This window comes from Pezoporus flaviventris, unplaced genomic scaffold, assembly GCF_033815535.1.
Source record: "Pezoporus flaviventris isolate CSIRO_AGI_PZ_B2104156 unplaced genomic scaffold, CSIRO_AGI_Pfla_v1 ptg000069l, whole genome shotgun sequence".
NCBI classification, from domain to species: Eukaryota; Metazoa; Chordata; class Aves; order Psittaciformes; family Psittacidae; genus Pezoporus; species Pezoporus flaviventris.
In genome coordinates, this window is record NW_026892617.1 from 1,007,737 (window position 1) to 1,035,635 (window position 27,899).

Below are 27,899 nucleotides of genomic sequence, written 5' to 3' on the forward strand. Positions count from 1 at the left end.
ATGGGGAAGTGCTTCCATAGCAGCTGCACCCTGCTGAGCTTTAGAGACCTCAGGGTCTCATTAATGATCACTCCTAATTGTCAGCAGACGTTACAGGCTTGTTGCAGTGGGGAGCTGTGGAGTTGAGGGGTGGGTGACTGCAGTGCTGTGCCCAGGCGGGCTCAGAACAGCCCCGGCACTGCTCAGAAAGGGAAGGGGTAGAGAGACCACAACAAAGCCCCCAGCAAGGGAGGGTTAATGGCAAGGTTTGGCTTCCGAAGGAACATCCAAGGCTCCGCAGTGTCTTTGTGCCCCGGCTCGCAGTGGATTGCAGTGCTTTGCCTCAGAACTTACTTGGGATGAGACGAGGGGGACACTTGGTCTCTGTGCAAGGGAACTGTGTATGTGATGCTGCTGAGCTGTGCTGCGCGGTCCACGACCGGTCACGGAGCCAGAGCAGGTTCCTGCCTGCCCCCCCCGACGGTGCTTGAAGGCTGCAGAAGAAGCGAGTTTTCCCCATGGGTACCGGTGCCCCCCGAGTGTGCCTGCCCCTTGCCTGGCCCTGTCTCCATCCTTGCCTTTGTCTCTGATCCAACACGTTTCCATCCCCTCACGGCTGCTGCGTGTGACCAGGGGGCCGTGCAGTGACCTCCATCACAGGCTCCGTCTGTGCTCAGTGCTGCCCGTGGCGCTGTGGGGCACGTACCCCATCACCTCAGGGCCCCTGTGGGGTACCCCCCACCCCACACAACCGCCTCGGGGCCCCCCCGGGAACGCGCCAGCCCCGTTCCGAGTCTCTTTGTCTCCGGAGCATCCTCATTTACCCTGCCGTGCCTCAACCCAACTTCAGCCTGCGATTCACAAAGCCCGCTACGTCACCGGCGGGGGCCGGGCCGGCGCCGTCACCGCCCTCCCGCTGCGCCATTGAAGAGCCCACCCTAGCGGCTACGCAGAGTGCGTAAAGCTCCGAGTGGAGCTCCCCCGGTGTGGCTGCGTAGATTGCGTAAAGCGGCTCGCGTCGGTGCGCTGCGAGCGCTCTACGGAATTGGCGTAAAGCAGCGGCTCTGAATGGGGAGGAAAGGGGGGTGGGGGGGAAGGCGAGCGAGCTCTGTGTGGCGTGCGCTCCAGCCAATGGCGGCGCGGGGCGGGGCGCGAGGGGGCGGGGCCCTCCGCGGCGGGCCGCCAATGGGCGGGGAGGGGGGCGTGTCCGGCGGCGGCCGGGGTGTCTCGCGCTGGGTGACAGCTCGCGCGTGCTGATGATGGCGGTAAATAAAGGGGCCGTTCGCGGGGGGGGGTGGGGGGGGGTGACCCCCCCCCCTTGAAGGAGGGGGGGGAGGGTGAAGAGGGGGGAACCCCGTTGTGAGGGGGGTGCTGAACCCCCCCCCCCCCATGGTGTGATCGGGGGGTGGGGGTGTGAGGCGGACCCTGACCCGCACACACACGGCCCCCCCCAACCCCCCCCCCCGCCGCCTTTGTGTGCGGGGGCTCGGCGGAGCCGCAACTTTCCCTTTGTTGAGGCGCGGGAGCCCCCCCCTTTTAGGACACCCCCCCCCCCCCCCCGGCTTTCACCCGGTACCGGCCCCTCGCGGCGGCTTTACCGCCCCCTGGCGGGCGGGCCGGGCACAGCGCGGGGGGAGCATCCCGGTGGGGGGGGGTGTGTGTGTGTGTGTGTGTGTGTGTAAACTGCCCCATAAAGCGCTGTGTGTGCTTGGGGAGGGCAAGAAAACAGGGATAACGCGTTCCCTGTGGATGGGGAAGAGGGAATGGGGTCTTGGTTCGTGTTTATTTAAAATGAAATAATGGGGGGGGGAGGTTATTCCCCCTCCCCCCCCAGAGCAGGGAGTAACAACGGGGATGGGGGGCGTGATGGGTCCGGAGCTCCGAACCCCGCTTTAAACACCGGGTGCAATTGGGAGAGCATTGATGCAGCACCCGCTTGGTTTGGAATATATGGAGGGGGGGGAAGCATCTTTACTTAGAGCTACCCTCGTACTTCTGGCCAGGGAAGGATGCTCGTGGAGTAACAGAGCTCTTTTCATGTGAAATGTTCCCAAATCGGGTCCTCTCCTGTACCACTGCCTCGGAGGAGATGCTGCTGCAGCCTGAGGAGCGAGTGGAGCAGGATGTGATGGGTGCTGCGGGCTCCTCAGCCCAGGCACAACTCAAAGTTGGAGCTGCTGATGTAGCAGCAATGGCTCTGGTGGTGAAGGCAAGGAGAGAAATAGGGACCGGATTAAACCGGGTAATCAGGAGGTGGAATAGGAAGCAAAAAATAGGGTGTTAGGGAGAGGAGAGGGGATATGAGAAGGGGAAGAGGGAGAGCTGCGGAGCGGGAGGGTGAGAGCGGATAAATCAGTGCAGTTGTGACTATAAACTCCACGTGGGTGTGAACTGTGGATTAAACTTGCCCTTGGATTAAAGGAGTGAAGTGTCTGGAGTTATGCCCTGTTGACGTGCAGCATCGCTGGGCTTTGCGCTGAAGCGCTGTGGCTCTGCCTGCAGAACAAGGCTCCGCTGTTGAACAATTGTCAGATGCGTTGGTAGGATGTTAAAAACAGAAGGATCCAGGGCACCGAAAGCGTTTGGGGTTGGGTTTAATTGCTTTGGAAATAGCTGAGCTGCAAATGCTTGAACAGGACGTGCCAAGCGAGCAGCATTTGATGTCTGTGAGCATTCAAACAAGCAGTAAATGCTTGTTTGTTCCCCCCCCCTCATCCTTCTTCCTCCTCATCTGAGCCGACTTCAAGTGCAAAGGGAGGTTGGAAGTTGGCAGCTTCTCAGGTCTGGAGTGATTCTTGGTCTCGTGCAAGTTCTGGTTCGTTACAAAGAATTGTGCTTGCTCAGGAGCAGGGTTTAACAATAGTCACGCATGCAGTGGTTTATGGAATGCTGCAGCCACTGCGTCCAAACCAGGGGTTCATTTAGTGCCCAGAGATCGTTAGGAAAGAATCTGCCTCTGCAGTTCCTGTGGAGAATGGGGTTGTGAGGGATGCAGAGCCCTGTGGTGGACAAGACACCCTGGAGCCCTGTAAGGATGGGGAAGCTGAGAAGGAGCCTCGTGTGCTTGGTCTGAGCAGGGCTTGGATTGGGAAGCTCGAAGGGAATGGCGAAGGATCTCCTTTTGTGTGTTGTGCTGTTGATGACAGGGGTTCTGCTGCCTGGGGTGCTCAGCTTGGTGGATCCCCTCTGCTCTTGGGTATGAAAGGATCCAGTGCGGGTCCTTGCTGCAGCGGGTCTCTTGGGACTGATCAGAAGCCTTCCCTTGGTGCGTGTGTGTTTGCAGCTCTCTGGTTGTCTTCTTCAGTGCTAAACCATGCTTGTTAATAGGCATTTGTAAGAGTAGTTGCTGTTTTGTCCCAGCTCCTCGGAACGAGTGACAAGAAACCCTTTCCCTAGCGTCAAAGTTGCTGTGAATTACTGAATATGCCCTTTAAGATCCTACTTTTCTTGGCCTTTTTCCCTTTTGTTGGCTGTTTTCATAGTGAAATGTCTTTGGTAGCAACAAGAGACACCAAGATAAGTTGTCTGAAGGCTTTGCCTGTGATTGGGTGCAGCGATGGGGAGAAGGAAGATGGGGCAGCTCCAGCGACAGCTCGCCTGGTGGGAGATGCTCCCAAAGACCCTTTATTTCCTGCAGGAATCTCTCACTGTGTTTAACAACCTTTGTGGTTTTCATCTTGAGTATTTCATCAAGGCCTGGCTTTGGGGTTGGCTGGGGTTTATTTCTCCTTTGGGGAATGAAACCTTCGGAGATGCTCTTGTCTCGGCAGCCTGTTGTTAATTGCTCGATGTAGAAACGCTTCACCTTCCCTCAGCACTTAACCACAGCGAACAGGCTGTTGAGTTGATGCAGGTTGTACAGAACATAACTCCCCCTCCCTCCTTCAGTGTCACTGAATGGGAAACCAACCTCGTTAGCACAAAACCCTTAAGGAATCCTTGCTCTGGAGCGCACCAAGGAGTTCTTTAACCACTGCCGTTTCAAAATGGGATTTCCAGCTCGGAATGCCCACGTTGTGTGGCCGCATCACCCCCTGGACCGGTGTTAGCGCTCTTCACGTTGCTTCTTATGAGACCTTTGATCAAAGATGGCTCGTGCGAGGCTGTTAAGTCGTATATGGCTCAGAAGGCATTGAATTGCAGCCCCAGCTCACAGGCTTCTATGGAGCAGCTCTGCCACGCCACTGAACAAACCAGGTTACAGTGGGAGTGAGGGGAGAGCAGGTAGAAATGGAGGTGGGGATTCTCCCCTTTGCCAGTGATTTCTGAGTGGTCCCAAGCTAACGATGGGTGGTTTTGCGGTAATTCGCAGCACAGAACATTGAGGGAAACGCAGATTAAAATGCACACTCTGTGGGTTTGGGAGGAGAAAAATCCCTTCACTTTCTGCGGCGGCATTAAGAGCGAGTTGGTGGCTTTAGGAGGTGTAAGGTTAGTGGTTAGTGGCTTTAGGAGCTGTAAGATAGCTGGAAAACAAATCAAACTTGGCTGCTTTGTGCTGTGTCGTTAATTAGCTTTTTGCTTACACAATAGTGAGGAGGGCACGTTAACTATTGCACCACCAGCACTGCTCAGGAAATGGGAAAGTTGTGCTGCTGAAAGCAGGCGCCCTCAGTAAGTCCCTTTAACCCGGGAATTACACTGGAATTCACTGGGAAGTGGGGCCTTTGAAGAACTTTACTGAGAAAGGAGAAGGAAAATGCAGCAGCTGGGTGAAAACCAGCTTCTTTCTGTGCTTCTCCCCACGGTGTGCACGCTTGCTGTCTGGTCACGCTGCCTCGGCTGCGTAATTCATCCACGTTTGCAGGCAGAAAACTGGCATACAGGGATCTGACAGCTCGCCCTTAGCATGAGTGCAGTGGAAAGGTTCCTGGTGTTAACGTGTCAGTCTTGGATGTCCCCTTGAAAAGAAAAGAAATCTGGTTCAAGGGATGCTTTTTGGAGGGCTGTGATTTAGTGAAATGCAAAAGGGTCCTTTAGCCGGAGCGAAAGTCACGTCCTCGAGCACAGGAATCCCTATAGAACATTGGAACTCCTAAATAACATGCGCCATCGTGGTCTTTACAAGTAAATAATAGCCTGGTCTATTGTAGTGCGCTCCAGTGCATGGTATATATCACCCAAACTTTTACACTCAACCTCTAACCGAGTGCAGTGAAAAAGAAGCTTCCCCCTCCCTTCCCCGGGCAAAGCCAGGGATGCTTTAGAAAGAACCAATTTAATGGAGAAAAGCTTTAGTGCATTTATGTGCTTTTCAGGCTTTTCAGTCAAACCATGGAAGATCGAGGCAAGAGTTATGGGCCGCAGCTGTGTTCCTCCATTGAGCTCCTGTATAGGACATCAGCTGAGCCGATTAAGGAGTGGTGACCACAGCTCCATCCCCTGATTCGCTCTGAAAGGCGCTTGATTGAGGAGCATCGCCTTGCAACCATGTTTTCCCATTCACTTGCAGTGGGCGGCTTAGATTTGATTAAGAAATACTGGCCCAGAATGGCATTCTGCCCCTCTCTCTCATGCTGCTGAAAGGGCTCTGAAGACAATTGGAGGGTTTGAACTCTCCATGCAAGAAGAGCCCTTGCAGCCTGGCAAGGTGGGTGTGCGGGTGAAGGGCTAAGGAGTTTTTAGGCAGGAATCCTAACAGGAGCGTCCTGGGAAGGGCAGTCAGCGCTGGTTTGTGTTTCCGCACTGCTGCAGCTTTGTTCCCTGCTTTCCTGAAGGGATCCGTGTCTCGAAGCCTGACTTCATTGCAATCACTTGGTGACAAACGTGCTTTCCTCCTCCTCAAAGCGCGAAGCCGTGGTTTATATCCAATCCTTTCTTTTGGTGTGATGGGACCCGTTCAGCCTCTTGCCTGGTGCTGCAGTTAACTCTACCCACTAATTTCAGATAGTTTAGACTTTCACATTATGCTGTATATTAAATGTGTTCCAGCTGAATAACAAGTGCCTTGTGTATTAAGGAAATGATAGAGATTTGTGGCTGGCTTCTAGCTTGAACATTATCTGCATAAATCCAGCACTGGAGTGCATCGGAAGAAATACCATTTAGGCTGAACTTCAGCAATCACAGTCGGGGGGAAGACTTCCCTACCCTGCAGGTTTGTGTAGCTCAGGGCAACGAGGTGCTAATGTCTCCTTTGACTAATTGGGCTTCACATTTGCGTTCACTGTGGGGTTTTAATGGTTCAGGGGGGTTCTGGGTGGAGGGAGAGATCTAAGGATTGATTTGAACAGATTGTGTGTCTGTTTGTGTGTGTGTATCTATAGGTGTGTTGTGGGAACGGGACAACCCGATGTGATTTTGGATGCTGAGGGGTTTTCCAGTCATTAAGCAGCAGGGGAAAAGGCTGTGTTCTAATGCAGGGATTGCGGCTGGCTGAGGCTGTTCCAGAGGGCTAAAGGTGAATTAAACACAAGTGGATTGTGTGTTACTGAAAGAGCAAACCCCATCCGCTCATGGAGCAGTGCTTGGGAACCCATGGAGATCGGCTGCTTGTAGCTGTCAGGGTCCAACTAAAGCATCTCATTCCAGCCCCACGCTGATGCCCGCAGCTCTTCCATCCAGGGACCTTCATCCATAGGGACAGACTGGTTTCACTGGAGGAGGAGGAGGACATCAGGAGGGTGACTCTTTGCTTAGGGGCTGCTTTCCACGTTGTTGGTGTGGAGTGAAACCGTTTGCCGATGGCATGGAAATGTCGGTGTCCTGTTTGGGGTATTTGGTATTTAATGTAGAAGGAAGCCGTGCTTAAAAGCATGTTGGTTGGTGTGACAGGAGGGCTTCGCTGCCCGTCCCTGCAGAATCCGTTGTGTCTTCTGCAGCTGGAGAAACGTGATGGGGACACAAGTGCCGTGCTGGGTACAAAGGAGCAGGTTGGTCTCGAGAGCTGTTTCTCTCTGAGGAGAACAAAGAGGGGTTTTATGTGCTTAAAACCCCACACAAACGTGGAAAACGTGTTTCAGTGTTAAGGACAAGTGTTCTAGGCTTAGCGTAGTATTAATTATTCCCCCAAAAATCAATGTAAAACTCTGCTCTTCCTGTAGAAAACAGAAGTTAAATCAGCAAACTGTTTATTCACTGGAGTTGTGAGAAAGAGCCGTTAGCTTGGATTTAATGATGTTTAATCATTCCTTCAAAAATACAAAGGAGCTACTAAAAGCTGTTCAGCTGAGCTTTAAGGAACTAATAGCTGTAGCTCAGATTCAGAAGTGATTTCGGTCCAGAGGTAAGTCTATAATCCTCCCAGTCATGAGTTAATCTGTTCTCAGGCTAAGACTAGAAGCAAATCTGTTTAACTAAGAATAGTTAATTCACCTGAATGGGAGCAAGGATGAAGATCCTGCTCACGAGAGTTTATGTGGGGGAAATGGAATATTCCTGACAGAGCATGGAAATAGCGAGTGCTTGCCAAAGGTGGCCTGAAGAATCCTGCGTTGTAATACGCACCGCTCTTTTCCTCAGCTTGGACACTATGGAAATGACTGATGCAGGGAATGAGGACGAACACATCCTGTTTATTATCCAGTGGGAAGGGTTTAGGAACAGCTTGTTGAGGCACAGGATGGAAATCAAATCAAAAGAGGTGCAAATCCACCTCTCCCTCTTTCCTTCCCTTGCCTTGTTGCCGTTTCGTCTCAAGACAAATTGATGTGATGAACTCTAACCTCCCAGCATCTGTTACTTTAATAAATTACCCGAGTGTAGAATGGGGCCCGGGTTGGTCTCCAGTTCTTAAAGGAGATTAACAAGCCGGTATGTGCCGTGTGCCCGTCTCCTACCTCGTTCTGTTCCCTTGGCGTGTTGTGGGGAGGACAAAGGCGCTGCTCCGCTATCCCCTGTAATTTATAGGAAAGGATTTCAGCCAGAATAGGATTCATAATATGCAAATTAGGAATAATTCCATCAGGAATGGGGAGGGGGGGGAAAGGTGCATTTAAGCAAGTGAAATCGTTCCTTAGGTACCAGAGACTAGAAGAGCAAACCTTTCGCATCAGTTGGGCTGGATGCAGGGAGGGCTGAGATTGAATATACTCTTGTTGTGTTTGTTAATGCCACTTTAGGTCTCCTTTTGCACACCTGGGATGAGGAGGATTTGCTGTATAGGTTTGTTTTCCAAGCACAGAACAGGGCCATCAGCTGAGCAGAGAAGAGGATGTGTAAATCTCTGTCTAATTCCTTGTTGACAAGAGAACAGAGCAGACCTTGGTAGAGCGCCGTGGTCCAAGCAAAGGCTGGGTCAGGTCGTTTGCTGCTTCTAGAGCCAAGGATGTGGCAGTGCTCATGGGTGCTACACAGATAAATACTATGGAGCATCTTGGGCTGATGCCTGGGGTTTGTTGGCAGAGCAAGTCCTTGCTGCATTTGGCTACACTGGTCACTGTGGGTTACTCCATTTACCAGTTAACAGCATGCATTAAAACCCATAGAGAATTTTCTAGCTGCTGCTCTGTTTCACTCCTCAAAGACCTAATAGTAGTTGATTGGCAAGAGAAGGAAAAGGAAATGATGGAGAGCTGTGTCAAAACCCCTCGTTATTTCTGGCTCCTTGTAATCTCTGCTCCTCAAACGTATCGGAGGCACCTTTCCTGCTTCAAACATTGCAAAATGTGGCTGTGAATACTGTACTTATATTTAATGCTATTTGCCTATTCATTATGGCTGTGAAGATAATAAGGCACAGCCTGCTGGGGTTGTCTCGTTCTTTATTGCCTCAGTAGATGGCACTGACATGTTCGTTTGACTGATTGCTTTATGTGTTGGATCAGCTGTGATGTTGGTTTAGATTAGTTAATAGTCTGTCTTAAGATTTTGCCAAGATGAATATGAATTAAAACGGGGGAGGAAGAACAGGAGAGGACTCCCCATAACTTACCAAGTGTTCACTCTCTGGTATGATCCGTCTTTGTGTCGATCACAAAGAGATCCTCGAGGAGGCTCTTACGCTGCCACTGAATCCTGGGGCTCTTCAACTGATCCGTGCTGCAGCCACCCGTGGGGATGTGAGCAGCAGCAGGAGGCTTCTTTGACGCGTTGGAGCTCCAAAACTTCACCCCGTCCCCCTGCAATGGGTTTGGGTTATTGTAACTGCAGCTTACTTGTTTTATTATAAGCACATTTGGTTTATTATAACTGTCTTTTGATAACAGAAGCGATTGGGGTTTGTGAGCGATGTGAGGGATGCAGCAAGGTACCATCGGTCAGAACGCACCCAGTTCTGACTGTGCTAACGAAGCTCTTTGCCAGCAGTGGGAAGTTCTGTTTAACCTGGTGGTGTTCATGTGAAGGCAGGTGGGAAGGGAGTGGGATTTTCCCTATCAAAGGTTGAGAGTGTGGGTTTGAGTGTTTTTAACATCTCTGAGCTGCTGGTGTGAACCTCGACTCGGAGCGTGTGGGTTATGTGACTGGTGGTGAGAAATCTGATAGACACTGAATGGGAAAAATAATGTTTGAGGAGTCTGGTCAAAAGAATAATGCTTTCTGCATCCCCCAAAATGGGGCTTTTTGGCTGCATTGTAGTAGGCCATGGTAATAATAAGGTAAGGAAAGTGGGGGCACCAGAGAATGCCTGTTTCTCTCTTCTCTTCCTGCTTTGTTTAGCCACGTTGAACCAGAGCATGGCTCGTTGTTAATTATTCCTAGGGTGCCTTGTTCACGTCTGCCCAGGTCCTGACCCATGAGTACGTGAGCGTGTCCTTGGCCATTTGAACACTCTCACTAAGCCTGAATGCAAACCGAGCTGGGCAGTGCTGAGTGAGAAAGCAAGCAAAAAGAACTCAGTTTTGGTGCGAATCCCTGCAGTTTTGGGGGGGTGGGGCCTAAAACCTGGATTTCCCAATAGTGAAAATGGATGTAGAGCTCTTGGCTTGGAGTCAGTGCCCCTGATTTTGCATCCATGACAGCTTTGTCACTGTGTGCTCGAGCAGAGAGGTTCTTCAGGAGCAAACACACAGGAGACTCTAAAACGCTTTGGTGTGTCCCAGTCTGCGGTTGTCACAAGTAAGGAAATAGTTGGATGGGGATTCATGGATTCTATCAAGCTGGTTGCTTGACTCATAAAATGAAGTGATTGCTTTATATGGGGCAGTTACCATCCACTTTCAGACTGTCCTAATGCAAACCAGCTTTTTCCTGCTTGATTCTGACAATTCAGATTGCCTGTATTTGCTCCAGGCTTCTCCGGCTGTAAGTACCTTTGGAATTCCTGCACTGGCTCTTTCCCTTTTGGACTGGTGCACCAGCACTAGGCTATCCTGTGGATTGGTTACATGCACAGTGAGTTCCCCTTTTATATGGTGTATCCATGTTGAGTTTCCCAGCTTATTAACGCTTCCAAAAGCCAAAACCAAAAGCTGGGAAGCTTCTGAAAAGAAAGGAGAGGGAGAATTTTATGTACTGCCATAAATGAGGAAACATTAACTTCTGGAAAGCCGTGAACTAAGAAGTATATAGCATTTTAATAATGCTTTTTAACATCCAGGGCTGTTACGTTGTGACTTCCCACATTCCCAGGGACTTGCAGGACGTGCATCTTTCTGTTTGCTTGGTGTATGGTGACCCTAAGGAATAAATAGGATTGGTTGGATTGCACATGGAAAAGCTGCTCTTGAAGCTGAAGGTGAAAACTGAGATAGGTGGGGGCTCCACCTGGGCCTTCAGTCACTTGGTTTTATTCATCTCTTGCACTTAGATGAGAAACGGGGAGTTTGGCTTAATAAGAATATTCATGTTTCATCTTTAACGTGCCTCTAAAACGTCCAAGTTTAAACTTGGACATCTGGAGAACGTGGATGGCAGCACAAATCACCTCCTGGCTGGTTCCTGAGGGGGGCTGTATGGAAGAGCTTTGTGAGCCGAAGGATTTCCCCTTCTCTTTGCCCTTCCATGCTTATCTTCAAACCATAAACTGCCAGCTCCATCCCTCATGACTGCTGAACTGGCTCTTGTTGTAAGAGGATCTTCATCAGGAAGGAATGTGGATAGAAGACAGATGCACATTTGCAACTCTTTGTTGGCCTGAAGTCTGAGTTACTGCTCTTGGAGGATGCCAAGGCTTTTGGTGTAGTCATAAATTGATTCTAGTCCATAAATGTATTTGAACCAAACTAAAGGAGTTTGGTGGGGTTTGGTTGGAGTTTGCCAGCAAGCCTCTGGTAAAGAGAGTGTGTATCTGCAGGGAGGTGTAGCGTAGCTAAGCTTTCCCTTCTTGGTGTGTTATGGAATTGGGATGTTAACATCTCTGGTTTGGTAGGTTTGGGGCATTTACATCTCTAAATGGAAGGCAAACACTTGTCTTGTCTCAGCTACCCCCCTAAATCCATGTGAACAGAACTTCATAGGGAGGATGCTCAATCCCTGTGGGTGGGTTGGTGTTAGGGACAAATGGAGCCCTTTGAAGACTTGTTGGCTTTGCTGTGGAGTGTGACGTGTTGGGAGCTAATTGTACTCAGCACACCACAGTGCCTGTGCCCTTCCTTGTACTGTAAAATGAGCTGCGGACCAGTATCCACTAACTTCAGCATCCCAAGACGATGCCGAGAGCAAAGTCCTGCAGAAGTCATGTCCTCTCCCACCAAGGACGCCAGATTTTCTTCATCCTCGTGCTTTGTGGTTTCTGAGGGTTTTGGGCTTGGTTGGGGGGTTTCTTTTTGCAATAATTGGATCTTTCTTTGCAAACTGATTCCTGAGATTCCAGCCTTGAGCCTAGAGCACATCTTTACAGCACGCTGCGAGCTCCCAGAAACAGCATCACATTGACATAGTTATAATTAACTTAAAGGAGTTAATAAACCAGAACTCGCTGTGGAAGTTGGCAGGGAAGTCACATTTTCGTCAAGCTCCCTTGTGATTATAGCTTGGGAGCTGGAACAGCAGAAGGGGGTGGGAGGATGTCCTCCGGTGCCTGTATGGAATGGCTGGAACCAGTGGAAGTCCTGTGAGCTTGCTGTGATTCCCATAGGACACCAGCCAGCTCCCAGGGGAGATGCTGTGGAATTCAGGATGCTTTGGATCAAGGTGGGAGGTTTGTGTGTGTTGGGATGAGGAGGGTGATGCTGGCCGGGAGGGAGATGGGAGCAGCGACTGCTGCTGCTGTCATAGCTCCTGTCTCCTGTCTTGTCATATGTCTTTTACACTGTGGTTAATTCATGGATTCACAGGAGCTGTTTAATTCATTGCTTTGCTGCCTCTTCAATGAAACACCGAATCCTGACTCATCTCTGACTCTTCCTCCTGTGTCTTCCCTTCTTTTTTTCCCCTTTGTCAGCTGTGTTAACTTGCCTGTAACTGACTTGATGGAATGTCAGCCTGGATAGGAGGAATCCAGCAACTGGAGGGTAGGAAGCTGACAATTTCCAAGGAAATATGCTTTCAGAATAATTGAAAAAGTCTTCAGGGCTCTCGTTACCCTTTGGAGATGCAATTTGAAAGTCTGAAAGGGTTTGAACCAGAGGAGTGAAGGGAGAAACCCATTCCTGCCCAGGCAAGCTGATGGCTCTTAGGAGAAAGAGAAGCAGAAAGAGCTTCTTGCATGTTTTCCTGGCTGTTTTCCTTGCTCCATGGTCCAGAACTACTCGAGTTCTGGACCATGCAGTGGCTCTGTAAGGATACAGGGTACCTGCTGAGGTGATGCGCTGGTGGAACTCATTCCTTCACGCAGCAATTCCTCTTCTCTAATGGAGTTATCAATGACGAGAGGTTTCGTGTTTGACAAAGCCCTATTGCCAGTGGCTTGGAGAGGCAAATGCTGCGTGGACACAGAGGGCTCTCGCTGGCAGAGGAGCACCAAGGTCTTGAGCAGGAACTTTCTGTTCCCATCTTCCGCACAGCTCCGAATCCGTGTTTTCATTAGGCAGCTGGTTGAGGAATTGGTTCCTCACAAGTGGGTGGGTTAAATAATCAGAGGAATACAGTTCTTGAGTGGTTATCTGTGATTTTTAGCTGTCGAGTCTCTCCGATATCTCTTTATCTGCTTTTTGGAGTCTTTGCAGCAGGGTAGTCATCCTCCACCGCTGCTCCTAAATGGGGAGAGAGGGGAAGGTGTTTGGCTTTTTGCATCCAGGATTTTTAAACCTATTTGCTCCAGTGCAGTAGGTTTCTGTGGGGATAGAGAGCAAGAATATCGAAGGGTGGGTTTTTTTTCCAACAGTGTTTTAAAACAAAAGGTGAAGGAAGATAAAAGGCAGCCATGCTCTAATGTGGCACCCATTGCCCTTGGCCTGGTGAGGTGTTTCCCTTTTGCCACCCCCGGGAGGGGGCTGAAGGTGTGAATGAAAGAACCATTCAGGCTGAGCCTCCCTCCTGGCCTTAGAGATGATTTCCAGGCTGCAGCTTACAGGAGTTTGGGTCAGCACCAAAGCCTTCTCCTTGTTCTGGAATCAGCTGTTGGACAAATGAAAGCCACTTCCAGTGTCCTCAGCTGAACATCCAGCGCCCTTCCTGATCCCTGAACTTCCCTCTTTGCTTCATGCACATTTACTTAGGAAAAGAAAGTAGCGAGTGTCGACAGATCCGTGCAGATGTCTTTAATCAGCTCCAAAATGTGTAAGAATGGCACAAAGAAGCATAATAAAGTCATGTGTTTTATTTTAACACTCTTGCAGGGTCAAGAGCCAAATTGTTTCGGCTGCGTTTGGTTCTTGAAGCTGTTACAGGATCTCGCCATAAGTTTTTCCATGATTACGAGCCATGCAAGAACAGAAAGTAGGGTTTGACCCAGTGTTTAAATACTGTGATTTGCAAGGTGAGAGCTTTTCAAATTGTCTCTAAACCATTGCTGGCTAAACCCGTGTCCTTAGTTTGCTTTTATTTCCTATTACTTTACAGCAGTTTTAACCCATCTTTAGTTGTATTGCAGTGCAGCTTCAAGCTGCTTCTCCATGCAGAGCAGTTAAGTTGTTCCTCCTGCCCTCTTTTCCTTCCCCCATCCCTTATCTGGGAAAGGAAAGTGCTAAGTATGTGAGAAAGGAGAAGTTTATTGCTTAAAATGAGATCTACCCTGGTGGAAAAAAAGAAGTGTAAACCCACGAAAGAAACCTGGAATACTGGAATTGCAAAGAGAAGATTCAGTTTGTTTGCTTCCGGACAAATGTAAGGTGTTAATTCTCCATCCTTAAACTCTCTTGTTGTTCATGGCTTCTCACAGCAACCACGTTTTTGTGTTCAACCAAGTTGTGTTCACTCCTTGCAGGATCTTGAATAGCTCCAGCCAGGGTTTGTTTCCCTTTTGCCTGTTTACAGGTTCTGACTCATCTTTGGGCTTTCCTTCCATTGTAGCATTGTCGTTTCTCCTGGCAGGGAGTTCTCTTTATTCTCGCTGCTAGGTTGGGGCAAGCTGTTTGTTTACCTATGGAAAAGAGAGGAACAGATTTGGTTCTTCATCATGTCTTCCCGTGATGTGTTCAGTGTTTGCAGCAGGATGGCAGGGCTGACCCTGAGGCACCCCAGCTGCCTTTAGTACCCGCCGTGTGGGAGAGCCAGTTTTACTGATGGTTGAGTGATGCAGATGCTCCACAGCCAACCCTGCTGATGCCAAACAGGTTTCCTCTTGTCTGAGGAAGCTGAAAAGAGCTATCACTGAAGCGGTTTGGGTTAAATAAATGCTGTTTCTCACCTGGGTGTATATGGTATTGAGGCTTAGATTTGCAAGGGAAGTATCCATAATCCATAGATACCTGAAGAGAAACAGGTGGGGAACATCACAGGCAGCATCAAAGATGCTTTTGTGCTGAGAATTACCAAATTAAGGTGTAACAAAGCTGCTTTGTTAACCCACCAACGCTCTTAAGATCTCTTTTCCTCTTCAAACAGGAAATCTTGCTGGCCCACACAGGAAAAGCAAAAGCAGTTGACAAAAGGCTTGTGATTTATATAGTGCCAGCCTACTTCATTGTTAAACATGATTCTTTAATGCACTGGATCTGGTGTGTGATTGATTTCCTCGTAGCCTGTTACCCACCTGAAACCAGTAACGTAGCAGCATTGGAACCTGAAGCTGAATTCAGTGCGCTCGGAACGTGCGGTGTCCTGAGCCCTTGCAGGGCTGGTGGGTGACCTCCCTTGGCAGGGATTCCATCCGCCTCTAGGAAATGGTTCTTTCAGAGGCCCAGTTTTTGTTCCGCAGCACAAATCTCAGCTCTCCTGGTGAGACTCAAGGGTTAAATTCCCAACCCTGTCGCATATGGCAGTGAGCAGAATCACAGATGTTGATGATACAACATAATTAGTATTCTTTTATGTAAATGAAGGCTGTCAATGTTACCATAGTGTCTATAGTCTTTCAAGCTGGAATCTACGCTACTTGGTCTCACCAAGGCTAGACGGGATTATGCCATAATTTTCCATCAAGACCTGGACACAAAAATAAAGGAGAAAGAGGAGAGAAAAGAGCTCGGGGAGAAAGGTGAGAGGGAGGTGGGAAGGGACGGTTCCAACTTGGAGACCAAATCGGCCCTTTGTTTAGTGTGGGGTTTCCAAAAGCGCCTTTCCAGGCCTGAGGATTTGGGAGGGGATGGACTCGGCCCAAAGGAGAGGTGCAGAGCTGCTTGAACCGTTCCAGCTAACCAGCGGAAAGGGTTATTTCGACACTGCTCATCCCTCCATGGAGAGGAATGCTGAAGTGGCCACTTGTGCTCTAATCTGAAGTCGAGAAGAGTTAAAGAACAGAAGAGCTTTGATTTTTCCTGAACAGATTCCATCTTTAGCAGCAATGTCACCGGAAGAAGATAGGAATTAAAGTAAACCTGCATGATTTGAAGGCCACTAAGGATAGGTTTGCTTGGCCTGGTCAGATAGAGGCAGCTGCTCCATAGCTGTCTCTGGGGAAGCCACAGCCTCCGTTGCGTTAAACTTTGCTCCTTGTAGAGTGATTCCTTTTAACTACGTAATCCATGTGCCGGCTCTGACGCTCTCTGTGACATCTGTAACCACTTTGTGCCTGTTCTCGCTGTCTCTCCTGTCAGTGCTCCGTGTTGCGTTCAAGCTGTAGGTGTGTGAGTTAATTTAGTCTTTCTTGGGTTATTACAACAGATACAGGTTTGCAATCAGTTCTGCCTTTTCCTACCTCTCTTTCCCCCGCAGTTCTTTGTTGCAGTTCACACTTAACAACTATTCATTACTTCCTTTCTATTGTTTGATACTGGATATTTCAGGACAGCTTTTTTGCCTCCTTTCCCCCCACCCCGTCTCCTCCCCTCCTGCTTTCACCAAGTCAGTGATCGCAGGAGGTGCAACGTTTGCGCTCCGTCTTTTTGAACTCCACATCTTCTCTCTGCCATATGCTGGGTCATCCGCTACAAAAGGCTGATGGTGAAGAGGCTGCACGTGACCAGCAGGTTTATAGATGACAGGGAAATGAAAGCAGAAAGATGAAATTCCACAGGGCCCCTTCCATTGGGGTTCCTCCGTGCGCTCCGGCTTCGACTTCCAGAGCATTCCGGTGTCTGGAGTAAGAGCGTTCTCCGCAGTAGCTCTTGCGCCGAGGGGATTAATCCTGTTCCAGAGCAGCCCTGCCAGCGCTCTCAGTTTGTTTCTGTGCATCACACGAATATCCTCTCTCTAGGGCTTTGAAGCTGCGCTGCCTTACAATGAAGACTTAAGTAGTAATTAAATTCCCGAAGATCCGCCAAGACTCCTCCGGCTGCGATGGGGATGTTCCGTGCCCGGGCTGCGGCGGCGCGGGGGGAAGGATGTTTGAACAGGACTCCGTGAGTAGCTGTGCCCTCATCTCTTTCCCTTGGATCAGAGCATTGGAGGGAGCATACAAAGACGCCCCAGTGTCACTTGTGCTCTTTGTACATCTGAGCATCTCCTAGAAAGCGCGTGGGTACAGGACACGGAGTAAAAGCTTTCTGCGCCTTCTAATAGCGCTGCTTTGATTTCTCTTCAGTTACAGTGCAGTAACTCAGTTACCTTCTCTCTGTCTGTGTGCTCCTGGAAGCGTGTACACCTGCAGATGTTCCTTTAGGTTCACTCTAGCCCGTTTCAGTTTTTATTCCCTCCTGATGTTTTTTAAAGGCTGGAACGTTTGGGAGGCTGTGGGGAATGAGAGAATTCCAGGGTAGAACGGAGAGCCTGCAGGCTTGCAAATGCTCTGGTTATGACAATTATCTGGTGTTTTTGTGGCTTCTGCAAGGAGTTAGTAACCTCAGCCCGGTCCTGATGACATGCGTTCCCATTCCAAATTCATTTTGCATGTATCAGTTTCAAGAGGGCAGCTAAAGATCAAGCGTGTGTGTGGACTGAATTAATCTTTTTCTCCTTGGAAGCGAGCCATTCAGGTTGGGTGAGGCGTGCTGGCAGCTGGCTGGGCTGTCCCTCGTAGGCAGATAGACAGTTGTATGCTGTAGACCTTGTCAATCCAGTCTCTTTGGCTGGTACTGAAAACTGCCCACGGAAATAATGGAGTTGCTTGAGGGAAAACTGAGGTTGAGACTGACAAGATTCAACATCTGTGTTTTTATAGGTCTTTACAGCCAGCACGAAAGAGATGGTTTTAAACGTGTGCCGTGGCTCTAAGCCCCTTTTCTCTCTGTCTTTTTGCCTTCCAAGGTCAAAGCAGCGAAGACTTCCGTAAGACATGGATAGATGCAAACATGTTGGGCGGCTACGACTCGCCCAGGACCACTCCATCCTGAACCCCCAGAAGTGGCACTGCGTGGACTGCCAGACCACGGAGTCCATCTGGGCCTGCCTGAAGTGCTCCCACGTGGCCTGCGGGAGGTACATCGAGGAGCATGCACTTAAACACTTTGAAGAAACCAGGCACCCCTTGGCCATGGAAGTGAATGACCTGTACGTCTTTTGTTACCTTTGTGAAGATTATGTCTTGAATGATAACCCGGAGGGTGATTTGAAACTGCTGAGAAGTTCCCTGTCAGCGATTAAAAGCCAAAAGCATGACCCATCCACAAGAAGCGGCAGGACGCTGCGGTCGATGGCTTTGGGGGAGGACGTGTGCGGCCATCAGAGGAGCCCTCAGGGACAGTCTCAGATGCTGACAGCCCTCTGGCACAGGCGCCAGTCCTTGCTGGCGAAGGCGCTGCGGACCTGGTTCGAGAAGAGCTCCAGGGGCCAGCGAAAGCTAAGGGAGAAGCAGCAAAGGGAAGAGCTGGAGAAGAAGAAGGAGGCGGCGAGGCAGCGGCGGCGGGAGATGAAGAGGCAGCTCCTGGAGGAGCTGGCGAACGCCCCTCCCAGGAAGAGCGCGAGGCTCTTGTCTCACGTGCGCAGGGAGAGCTTGATTCCAAGGAAATTCAGGGAGGTGGCGACCGCTTCCCCTACCTCAAGGCAGATGCAGAGCAGCAGGTTGAAGCAGTTCTATTCCATCCGGCGCAAGCCGCTCATGACCCCCGGGGTGACGGGTCTGAGGAACCTGGGGAACACGTGCTACATGAATTCCATCCTGCAAGTGCTGAGTCACCTCCAGAAGTTCAGAGAATGTTTTCTGACGCTCGATCTCTGTGAAACGGAAGAGCTCTTGGCTAAAACTGTGAATGGCAAGTCCAGGATGCCTGGCAGGTTGGCAAACGGGGCTGCTGCTAACGAGGCAGGGAAGACTGACAAAGTGGGATCATATGGCACGCAGAGCTTGCCAGCTGGCTTAAATGGTGGCTCCTCCATAAGCAGGAGTTTGGAACTGATACAGCCCAAGGAGCCGAGCTCAAAGCACATCTCCCTGTGTCACGAACTGCACACCCTCTTCAGAGTGATGTGGTCTGGCAAGTGGGCGCTCGTGTCCCCCTTTGCCATGCTGCACTCTGTGTGGAGCCTCATCCCGGCGTTCCGAGGGTACGATCAGCAGGATGCTCAGGAATTTCTCTGCGAGCTCTTGGATAAAGTGCAGCAGGAGCTGGAGTCGGAAGGAACGAAGCGCAGGATCCTCATCCCTTTCTCGCAGAGGAAGCTCACCAAGCAGGTCCTGAAGGTGGTGAACACCATTTTTCATGGGCAGTTGCTTAGTCAGGTATGAACCTGCTTTTGCACAGGCATCCGTTCGAGCCCTTCATCCAAGCTCTGTTTCCTCAGGAGCCCCCAGATACACGAGAGGAGCTGCTATGCAGGTTGTCAGCGTTCTCCAGCCTTGCCACGGGTCTTGTAAGCTCAGTTGACTTGAGCCACTTTGGAGTGAAATGTGCCCAAGTACAGAAGCCTTCAGTTTTCAGTTTTTCCTGTGCTTTTTAAATGTCTTTGTAATTTGGGTTTGCCTCTCCTGGTTTTGTTTCCATGTCTGGAACGAACATGATGGAGCACAGAGAGGGCTTGTGACAAATAAGCTCCCTCTGACAATTTGGGGGTTTCTGCAGGCATATGAAAGTCATCTCGAGACCCGGAACACGCTTAACATATGTTTCTGTAGGAGATGAAAGTGCCTGTCGAGCTGCTTGGTCTCTTATTCCTGTGCCTTTCCCTTGTCTGAAACATATTGCTCCCTAACAGACCCACAGTGCCTTTTGAAAGCTCTCCACTACCTTTGCTTTCCAGGAGAAAGGAAACTTGTGCATAACTTGACACTCCAGGGTTTGGGAGATCAGACCACGTGTGCACGTTCTCATCACTGTTTCTCTCATCCTTCTCAGTGCTAGCGAGCATCCCCTTCATTGAGCTTACTCGCGTGGTAAAGATTAAAAGGTGCATTTCTCAAGTCAAAGCTCTTGGCTTTCAGGGCAGGGCTGCTTGAAGTCCTGGTTCATTTGAGTCATCTCTGCAGTGTGTGAGCTTCTTGTGGACCTCTAAGCTCAGTGTTCTTCGTTCGCTTGGCTCTGGATGGTGGGGTGTTGGGGCTGATGTAGGTTCAGCGATAGGTCTCTTAACAATGTGAAGATACAAATCAGTGTAATTGATCTGCACCTACGATACACTATCAGTAACTTGCCAGGCTATTTGTTCTGCTTGTGTATGTGCACTGTTTCATTTCAAACCCCTCTACGCACAGGATTCCGTCCCTATCTTCTAGCTACAAATCCATCATCAAGTTGCTTCAGTGCCTGAAGCTGCAAGGTTGGAAGCTGGTTTCTGGTGGATGATTCTCACAGTACCACAGGGTCTGACCAGGTCTGCTCTCTGGTTTCATAGAACCAGAGAATAGTTCGGGTTGGAAAGGACCTTAAGATCATCCAGTTCCAACCCCCCTGCCATGGGCAGGGACACCTCACACTAAACCATGGCACCCAAGGCTTTGTCCAACCTGGTCTTGAACACCGCCAGGGATGGAGCATTCACAACCTCCCTGGGCAACCCATTCCAGTGCCTCACCACCCTAACAGGAAAGAATTTCCTCCTTATATCCAGTCTAAACTTCCCCTGTTTAAGTTTGAACCCATCACCCCTTGTCCTGTCACTGCAGTCCCTAATGAAGAGTCCCTCCCCAGCATCCCTATAGCCCCCCTTCAGATACTGGAAGGCTGCTATGAGGTCTCCACTCAGCCTTCTCTTCTCCAGGCTGTTTGTTTTGTTGCTTCCTCGAGTTCTCACTTTCTGCCTCTGAGTTTAATAGGAAACTTTTCTGCTCTTCTTATTTATAATCCTCTTGGGATGAGATGAGAAAACGAATGCATCTGAAATGTGGCCTTTCATGCTCTGTTCAGGAAAGATTCTATATAGTTAGCAGATAAAGCATTAAAGGAATTGCACACTTTGAGATATGTAAGGAAGGCAGAGAAACTATGGAAGGATGATGGCGTGCTAAATGCTAACATGTACTTTTTGTAGTAGGAAACAGATCCAAGGTGCTTGTTACCAGCTGTAAATCAGTGTTATACCTGTAACAGTGTTCATCTGAGGAAGTAAAGCCCATAAACATGAACGTTGGCTCTGTCTGGGGGGGGATTGAGAAAGTAGTTTGAATGATTTGCTCAAGATTAGCTTTCAGAGTGGAAAGAAGTCATGTTTCTCTTGACTCACAGATCATCCTGCCTGTGAAACTGCAAGGCCTTTGGGGCATAAACCTGCTCCTTAGATGTGACTGTAACTGCCAGGCTGCAGGTGTACACGCACATAACTCCGTTTGTGTCATCCCCAGGTCACCTGCATAACATGCAACTACAAATCCAACACTGTGGAGCCCTTCTGGGATCTTTCCCTGGAATTCCCCGAGCGCTATCACTCCATGGAGAAGGGGATTGTCCCTGTTCACCAGGCAGAGTGCATGCTGACAGAGATGTTGGCCAAGTTCACCGAGACCGAGGCGCTGGAAGGGAGGATATACGCGTGCGACCAGTGCAACAGTAAGTGAGCTGCTGATGCTGTCTCTGTACCATCTCTTTTTCCAATTGAGACGTTTCTGATGTGTGTTTGATGTGTCTCAAAACGGGGATCGTCATCCGCATGTATAGGAAAACTGCTCTTCCTTGCTGCTCGTGCTGTTTTGTTTCCTCCTCTTGGTAGCTTCTGCTCCTTTGGGTACCGGTTTGGACCTGATACAACATTTTTCTTGTCTCCACCATTCAGCAGCACAGTTTGCTAAGGTTTTACTATGACCCTGCTCATGCTTTCCCCACTTGCCTTAAGAGGAGAAGGCAACCTCAAGAATTCTTCTGGGGGTAAGAGGGGGCCTGGATTTAGGGGCAGAAGAAGGAACCTTATCCCCTGTGGTTTGCTCATCTCTGCATCGTAGGAAAGCTTTTATAGCAAGTCATCCATATGCAGCTTGCTCTTGATTGAATCCTTTAACCAGAATCACAAATGCAGAGTTCTCAAGGTGTGCTGCCAGGTTCCAGCTTCCAGCTCTCTGTAAGCATTTTGTCAAGAAGCACTGAACTGATGCTATTTGGGCAGTCTCAGGTTAATGTAATACCTGTTAGATGGATGCACATGTTTTGCTGCGCTCAGCTAGAAGATGACTTCTCTCTTCCTGTAGCAAATCTGAGTGTAAGGTCATTATATGCCTGAGAATAATTTTAGCTGTGTTATAACCATGCAGCTCAGCTACTCTGAGAAGCTGCATTTGAAATATTTTTTCATGCAGGTATTTATGGCAAATATTCATCCCTGTGGGAGGAAAATGCCAATACCTTGACTTGCATTGCAACTAAGCAGCTGAAGCAGCAAATATTTGTAGAGATCTGTTCTCTGTCCACTCACAAATCTGTTACCAAACATCTTCACGGAGCATTAGGAAATAACCATTGACGAGATGTTCTTGAAACAATGCCAAATATGATAGGAGTAGATTCTGGTTCACAGAGTGTTGATGTGGGTGAGTGTGGCTTCGTCTCGGCTCTGTTTTCCTGGATTCTTTGTGGAAGCCCAAATTGTAACCGTTTCTTCAGAGTGAAATGAGGAAGGGAATCTTAACCAGCTGAAAAAAGCCAGGGGAAGGCAACCAGCCTGCACCTAGCTGCCAGAAACTACTGGGGGCACTTGTCAGACATGATGGAGGAGGAGCATCCCATCTGTTGTGAGCTGGTGCAGTGAGGTGCAGAAATCTAATTAACAGGTACCTTTCTTACTGGAAGCTCTGGAAGCCACCTGTCTTCCTCCTGGTACACTCATATGCTCAGTGTCCTGGAAGGAGTAATCCCTGGCAGGAGGAACCTTTTTTTCCCTCCTCTCTTTTGGTTCAGAGGTGGCTCCTGCTCTGTGAAGGAATTCATAGGCGATGTTGACTCGCGCGTCCGTCGTGAGTGCACGTGAGCTGGAAGAAAAGAGTTCACAACGGGCTTGTTTCCCCTTCTGAAAGCGAATTCCACCCCAACAATCTTTGCCTCGGTGTTTTTCATTCTGTTTGGTAGGCAAACGGCGAAAGTCTTCTCCTAAACCCCTTGTTCTGAGTGAAGCTAAAAAGCAGTTACTGATCTACAGACTACCTCAGGTCCTCCGGCTGCACCTTAAACGATTCAGGTGAGTGGGGCACACTGCGTGGTGTCGGGCAGGAGACTTGACTTTGGGAGAGATGTGATTCGTGTGGGCTCATCACCCCTCCCTTTCTGGTAAATGCATTTTAACCCAAACCAGAGAGGTGATTCCCTCTCAGAGTACATCTCACATTACAATCAGTAGCCTGTTTGTAGCGTGTTTAGTGCTATGCACATAATGTAATGTTTTATACATGTTAATGCTGATTCCCTTGCATTGTACTCGACAGCAGTTGTCTGAGTTTGGAGGCAACTTGAAAGAGTGGCTGTGAGATGGATGAGCTGAGTGAAAGATTTGTTGAAGCTGGAAGCCTGCGCTAGTTAAATGCCAACATTATGGATGTAGCCATTGAGTAAAGCACAGCAGCCCAAGCTCAAAATACTGTGAGCAGTTTCTGAAGCTCAGGCCAGGCATTTGAGGCAGGAGGGGGGGGGGTAAATTCCAACTGAGCATTTCAGCCCCTGTCTTGCTGTCACGGGAGTTTGGCTTGCTTTGTGCTTGGCCGTTGCAAATCTCCGCAGTACCCTAACGATAACGAACGGGCATCGGTGTCAGAATGAGCTCGGTGCAGGAGATTGTTAGAGTGGAAACAGAAGGAAAGAATTACACACCGCCTACTTGACCCAAGCACAGAAAGCTCTTCAGAGCTGTCGAGCAGCAGCTGCTTTTGTGTGCACCAGAGGCGAGAAGCGGGAGCCGGAGTCTTTGATTCGTGCCCTTGTGTTTGCAGGTGGTCTGAACGTAATCACCGCGAGAAGATTGGGGTCCATGTCCTCTTTGACCAGGTATTAAACATGGAACCTTACTGCTGCAGGGACTCTCTCTCCTCTCTTGACAAAGAGACCTTTGTCTATGACCTCTCCGCTGTGGTGATGCATCACGGGAAAGGGTTTGGCTCAGGACACTACACAGCATATTGCTACAACACAGAGGGAGGTGCGTGTGCCTTGTTACGGGGGAAACAGATTCAAGAACCTCGTGTTTTGTTCCACAGACGTAGTGCGTTGTAAAGCTTTCTGATGGAAGTTGGTTGGAATCAATTTCCCAGCGTTTGGTACTTTGTTTCCCAGAATGGCTTCCCGGGAGCATGTTTTCTGGGCTTTTGCCTAAAGCCACAGATTGCTGTTCTTTGCTTCGCAGCCCTTCGGGATGCCTTTTATTGCTTGCTGTTAACAGCATGAATGCTTCATTTTCTCATGCAGCGTAACTCCGTGGAGCTGCTCCAGCTGGGTGTCTTTTCTCAGTATCCTTGGGATGATGAGATAAACAGAAAGTGTTTTGAAGCTGGACAGGAACCATTCATGAGTAACATCCGCAGGGGTTTTGTGCCTTTCCAGCAGTCTCTCTCTGCAGCTGGATCAGTGTTGATTCTGCCTTCGGACTTGGGCAGAAAGAGCTACAAATTGCCTCTCTCCAGGGAATTTTTCTTTTCCTAATGGAGCTCTTGGGCTATAATATACAGTTGGTTAAATTACAGTTTGGTATTTCTGAACTCTGTTAATGGCACAGAAACAATCCAAATGTTTTCCAGATCAGGAGCTCCTTTCCAAAGCATCCGTAGAGGAAACGATAGAGATGCCTTTTCTCCTCCGCTGCCCTTTTTCTCTGTGGATGTTTCCTCTGAACCGTTCCAAAATGCATGCAGAAGGAGTTAACGCCTCCCTTACTAATACCGTCTTTCTCACTTTGATTCCTAGGGTTTTGGGTCCACTGCAATGACTCCAAACTGAATGTATGTAGTGTGGAGGAGGTGTGCAAAACCCAGGCCTACATTCTGTTTTACACTCAAAGAACAGTGCAGGACAAAGCGAGAATCTCAGAAAAACAACTCCAAGCTCAGGTGCCATCCAGACACAGTGATAATAAGGACAGAAGATTGACATTCCCATGATGGGGAGCTCCGTGACTCAACCAACAGCCTCCGTTTCCTTTACAGCCATTGGCGTTCACGTCTTTCCTCTTTGTAGGAAGAAAGGCTCACTGCGGGAAGGGGATCAGCTCTTGACATTGGCCACCCAGGGTCTGGAAAAGCCTGTCGAGCTGTGCCGTTCTGACACGTAAGGTTGCAGTCAGGATCTTGTTTAGAAAGCATCTCGTCGTTCAGTATGCTCCCAGAATGAAATGGGAAGGTTTGATGCTGTGTATCCCTCATCTCAAAAAGGATGTGGGTAAGGCGTGTAAGAGCTGAGCACAACCAGGATACTGAAGCATTCAGCTGGCTTCAGAAACCTTCACTACCTGGTAATGGTGATAAAACTGCAGAAGGAGCAGGTACAGTCCCCTCCCCTTCAGTCGCTGTTCACATTGCCAAGGTTTGAAACGCAGATCACCCAGGTATGTGTTGGGACAGTTGTTGGATAGATGGAGTTGACGGCCCTCAGAGCTGTTCTTGCTAGAGAAGTGTTAAATGTTCTTCAACCAGGGATAATACTGCCCCGGGGCCTCAGCAGTCTCTGGGATACCAAGTTCTTTGCCATCCGTTGAGGGCAAACCCATGGTGGGCAAGCTTTGTCAGCAGCTCCTCTCCTCTGTTTCTGGGGCTGTGTGCACCCTCGGTGGTTTGTTCTCCGGGCTGAACTGAACCGGCAGCTAAATTCACAAGGAATGTGATTTAAAAACAGTTCTGCTCTGGAAAAAAAAAAAAAAAAAAGTCTGTTTAAAACACAAAACTCGGTCCTAAACCAGGAATGTAGCAGTGTGTCAAATCTGTTTACAGTGGCAGCAAAAACAAAGCCTGTGCTGCAGGCTTCTGCTGGCATAGCTTGGTCGTCAGGATGACAGAGGAGCCTGAGCCCTGGCTGTGACAGCAGAAGCGGGTGGCATGGAGGCATCTTACACTGGCAAAGTAGCACTTTCATACAAGCGTGGTGTGTTTTCCTTAGGGGAACAGGGTGGTGGTGAGACCACAGCAGTGAGAGGCTGCTCCTATTGCTCCTCTAAGGGGAATGGCCACGGATTGCAGTTGTCACACAAAGGAGGCTGTGCAGAGCTCAGCCTGCGCCGTCTTTGTTTCTGCTGGGCCATAAAGGGAAGGAATGTACTTCAATGTCAAATTCCACGTCGGGTTTGAAAGGCAACGAAAACGTCTGTATGTGTGGTCGTCTTGGGTCTGGAATTCTGTGGGAAGCACAGGGCCTTAGCTGACTATTGACAGTCACTTCTCAGCCTACAGTTGCACCTCAGGTGTGGTTTTCTAAGTTGGGGTTTGGCGGTTCACATGTCATGTTCAAATCTGAACCCTCTAAGGAGGCACGATGTCTGTCAGTCTTCATGGTCTGGGGAGGGTTTAAAGGTGAAATAACCTCAAAAATGAGCTGCTTAAAAACCGGTTCCATTTTCAGGTAGAGAAGTTATAAAAGTGTTTCTCTTCCTCCCTCTTTTTCTGCTCTTATCCGTATTTATCCATCACACACACACCCTGACAACCTCATGCTGGTGGTGGAAGGGGGAAGAGGTAAGTCTCCCAAACGCTGTTCCTCCATTTCCACTGCCACTACTGGGACTGTTCTGTCCTGTGGGCGCATTGGTCTGTGCTGCTGTGGCTGCTGTTCCTCGCTGCAGCCGTGCAGGTGAACACAGCGAGCAGAGCACAGTGTGGTGCTAGGTCTCTGTCCTTGAGGTTCCCCATTTCCCGTGTGTCTGAGCAACGTGCTGCTTTTTGAGGCACCAAAACCTGTCTTTTTTTGGCAATTCGGTCTCATTTTGACATCATGGGCTCGAATTCTGTTGGAAACAAGACAGTTTTAAACCAGTTCCCATAGGACTCTGTCAGAAGTTGTAGTTCTGGTTCTGTAGATGTAGCAGCGTCTGGAGGGATTTCAGTGAATGTCTTTGTAGCCTTGTATTTACTCAGTAGGGAATTTACTACCAGTGAATAAAATGCAAGAGGCTAAATTGCGACCCAGTAGCAGTTAATTGTGGCTGCTGACTGCAGGGGAGGCTGAGTTGGCTTCAGCGCAGGTAGGAGTTGACATTCCTGGAAGCATCAGGATCTTGGGATTATCAGACACATGATGGGTTCTTTTCTAGAGCTCTGGGAACGCTATGTGTCAAAAAGAGAATTCAAGGGAAAAGTAGTGCTTAAAATTGCCTTTTTCATCTTAGAGGTGGAAAGGAAAACTGGTATTTTTCCCATGCATCCATCCTTCCAGGCCTGTCCGCTCTTAAATACGAGGATTATATTCTCCTAAGTGGCAGTCACAGTTTAGTGTGGCTACCAAATGCACGTTCCCTCTGAGTCCCTCAGTCCTGTGGGTGTCAAACTCAACAGGAAAGCAAACCTTAGTGCAGCATCCATTGATCCTGCAGGGAGCTGAGGCTCTCTGCTGTGGTGCTCATCTTTTGACTGAGTGTTTGGCATTAAGAGTTGAATTCAGTTGTCACACGAGGCGAGGGGGAGGCACATTTGGTAGCGTGTGCTGGTGACACCTTTTGACATGAGTGGCCTCTCCATGTGTCATCAGCTCGGTTGCGCTGAGATGCAGGGATACTGCAGTCAGAAAGTGATTGCCCTGATAGGGAAGGAATGAATTTATACTTCAAAGGATCTAAACTTGCTTTTTCCAACACTGTGAAGTTTCTGTAATATTCAGCTTTTATTTGGAAGCGAGAGCGTATAGCATGTTTTATGCTGTTTGGTTTATATTTGTCTACTGCAGGCTTCTTTATATAAGCATAGCCCAGTGCTCCCTCTGTGGTGGACACTGTTTTATAGTGTCCTGCTTGCCAGAAATTCGGATTGGAAGTTACCTCTTGGGTACCTCTTACATCAGTAAGATGAAGGTGCTGTATCATTAGCCTGTAAAGCAAACTTTGTCCCTCCTGTAATGGTATGGCTTCAAATCCTGGTAATAGATTGATGTCTATTAGAATAACTCCAGGCTTAGGCTCTGCTCTTGCAAATACACAGGCAGGTGACATGGCTTGACTGGAGTCAGTGGTTGCAACATGAGTTCCAAGCTGAGTGTCTGCAGCACAAAACCCTTGCTTTTGGTACAACTGGGAGCAGAATTGGTTTCTCTGTGCACTGGGATTTCCCATACTGGGGTTCCAGTCCTGTAGCAAGGAGTCATTTG

At 49.2% G+C, this 27,899-nt stretch overlaps 1 protein-coding gene across 4 annotated transcripts; it reads left to right on the plus strand.

Annotated features, from left to right (window-relative positions):
• The first annotated feature begins 1,171 nt into the window (after positions 1-1,171).
• On the plus strand, positions 1,172-27,752 carry USP49 (ubiquitin specific peptidase 49). 4 transcript variants are annotated; one of them, XM_061471872.1, is made up of 7 exons: positions 1,173-1,244; positions 16,535-16,679; positions 17,524-18,934; positions 20,990-21,194; positions 22,701-22,809; positions 23,555-23,760; positions 24,522-27,752. In XM_061471872.1, exons 3-7 carry the CDS (start codon positions 17,552-17,554, stop codon positions 24,713-24,715), a joined length of 2,097 nt encoding a protein of 698 aa, XP_061327856.1. In that variant the 5' UTR covers positions 1,173-1,244; positions 16,535-16,679; positions 17,524-17,551; the 3' UTR covers positions 24,716-27,752. The 4 variants fall into 4 exon arrangements, with proteins under 4 accessions (XP_061327857.1, XP_061327856.1, XP_061327858.1 ...); XM_061471874.1 differs by lacking the exon at positions 1,173-1,244 and adding an exon at positions 13,202-13,717 and having other exon boundaries at positions 23,555-23,609; positions 24,522-24,693; XM_061471871.1 differs by lacking the exon at positions 1,173-1,244 and adding an exon at positions 13,205-13,717.
• Positions 27,753-27,899: the final 147 nt, after the last annotated feature.

Coding starts and splice junctions, on each gene's coding strand:
- USP49 (XM_061471873.1), top strand. CDS start 17,552: ATGGATAGATGCAAACATGTTGGGCGGCTACGACTCGCCCAGGACCAC. Junction 22,810..23,554: donor CTGCACCTTAAACGATTCAG/GTGAGTGGGGCA, acceptor TTGTGTTTGCAG/GTGGTCTGAACGTAATCACC. Junction 23,761..24,521: donor TTGCTACAACACAGAGGGAG/GTGCGTGTGCCT, acceptor TTTGATTCCTAG/GGTTTTGGGTCCACTGCAAT.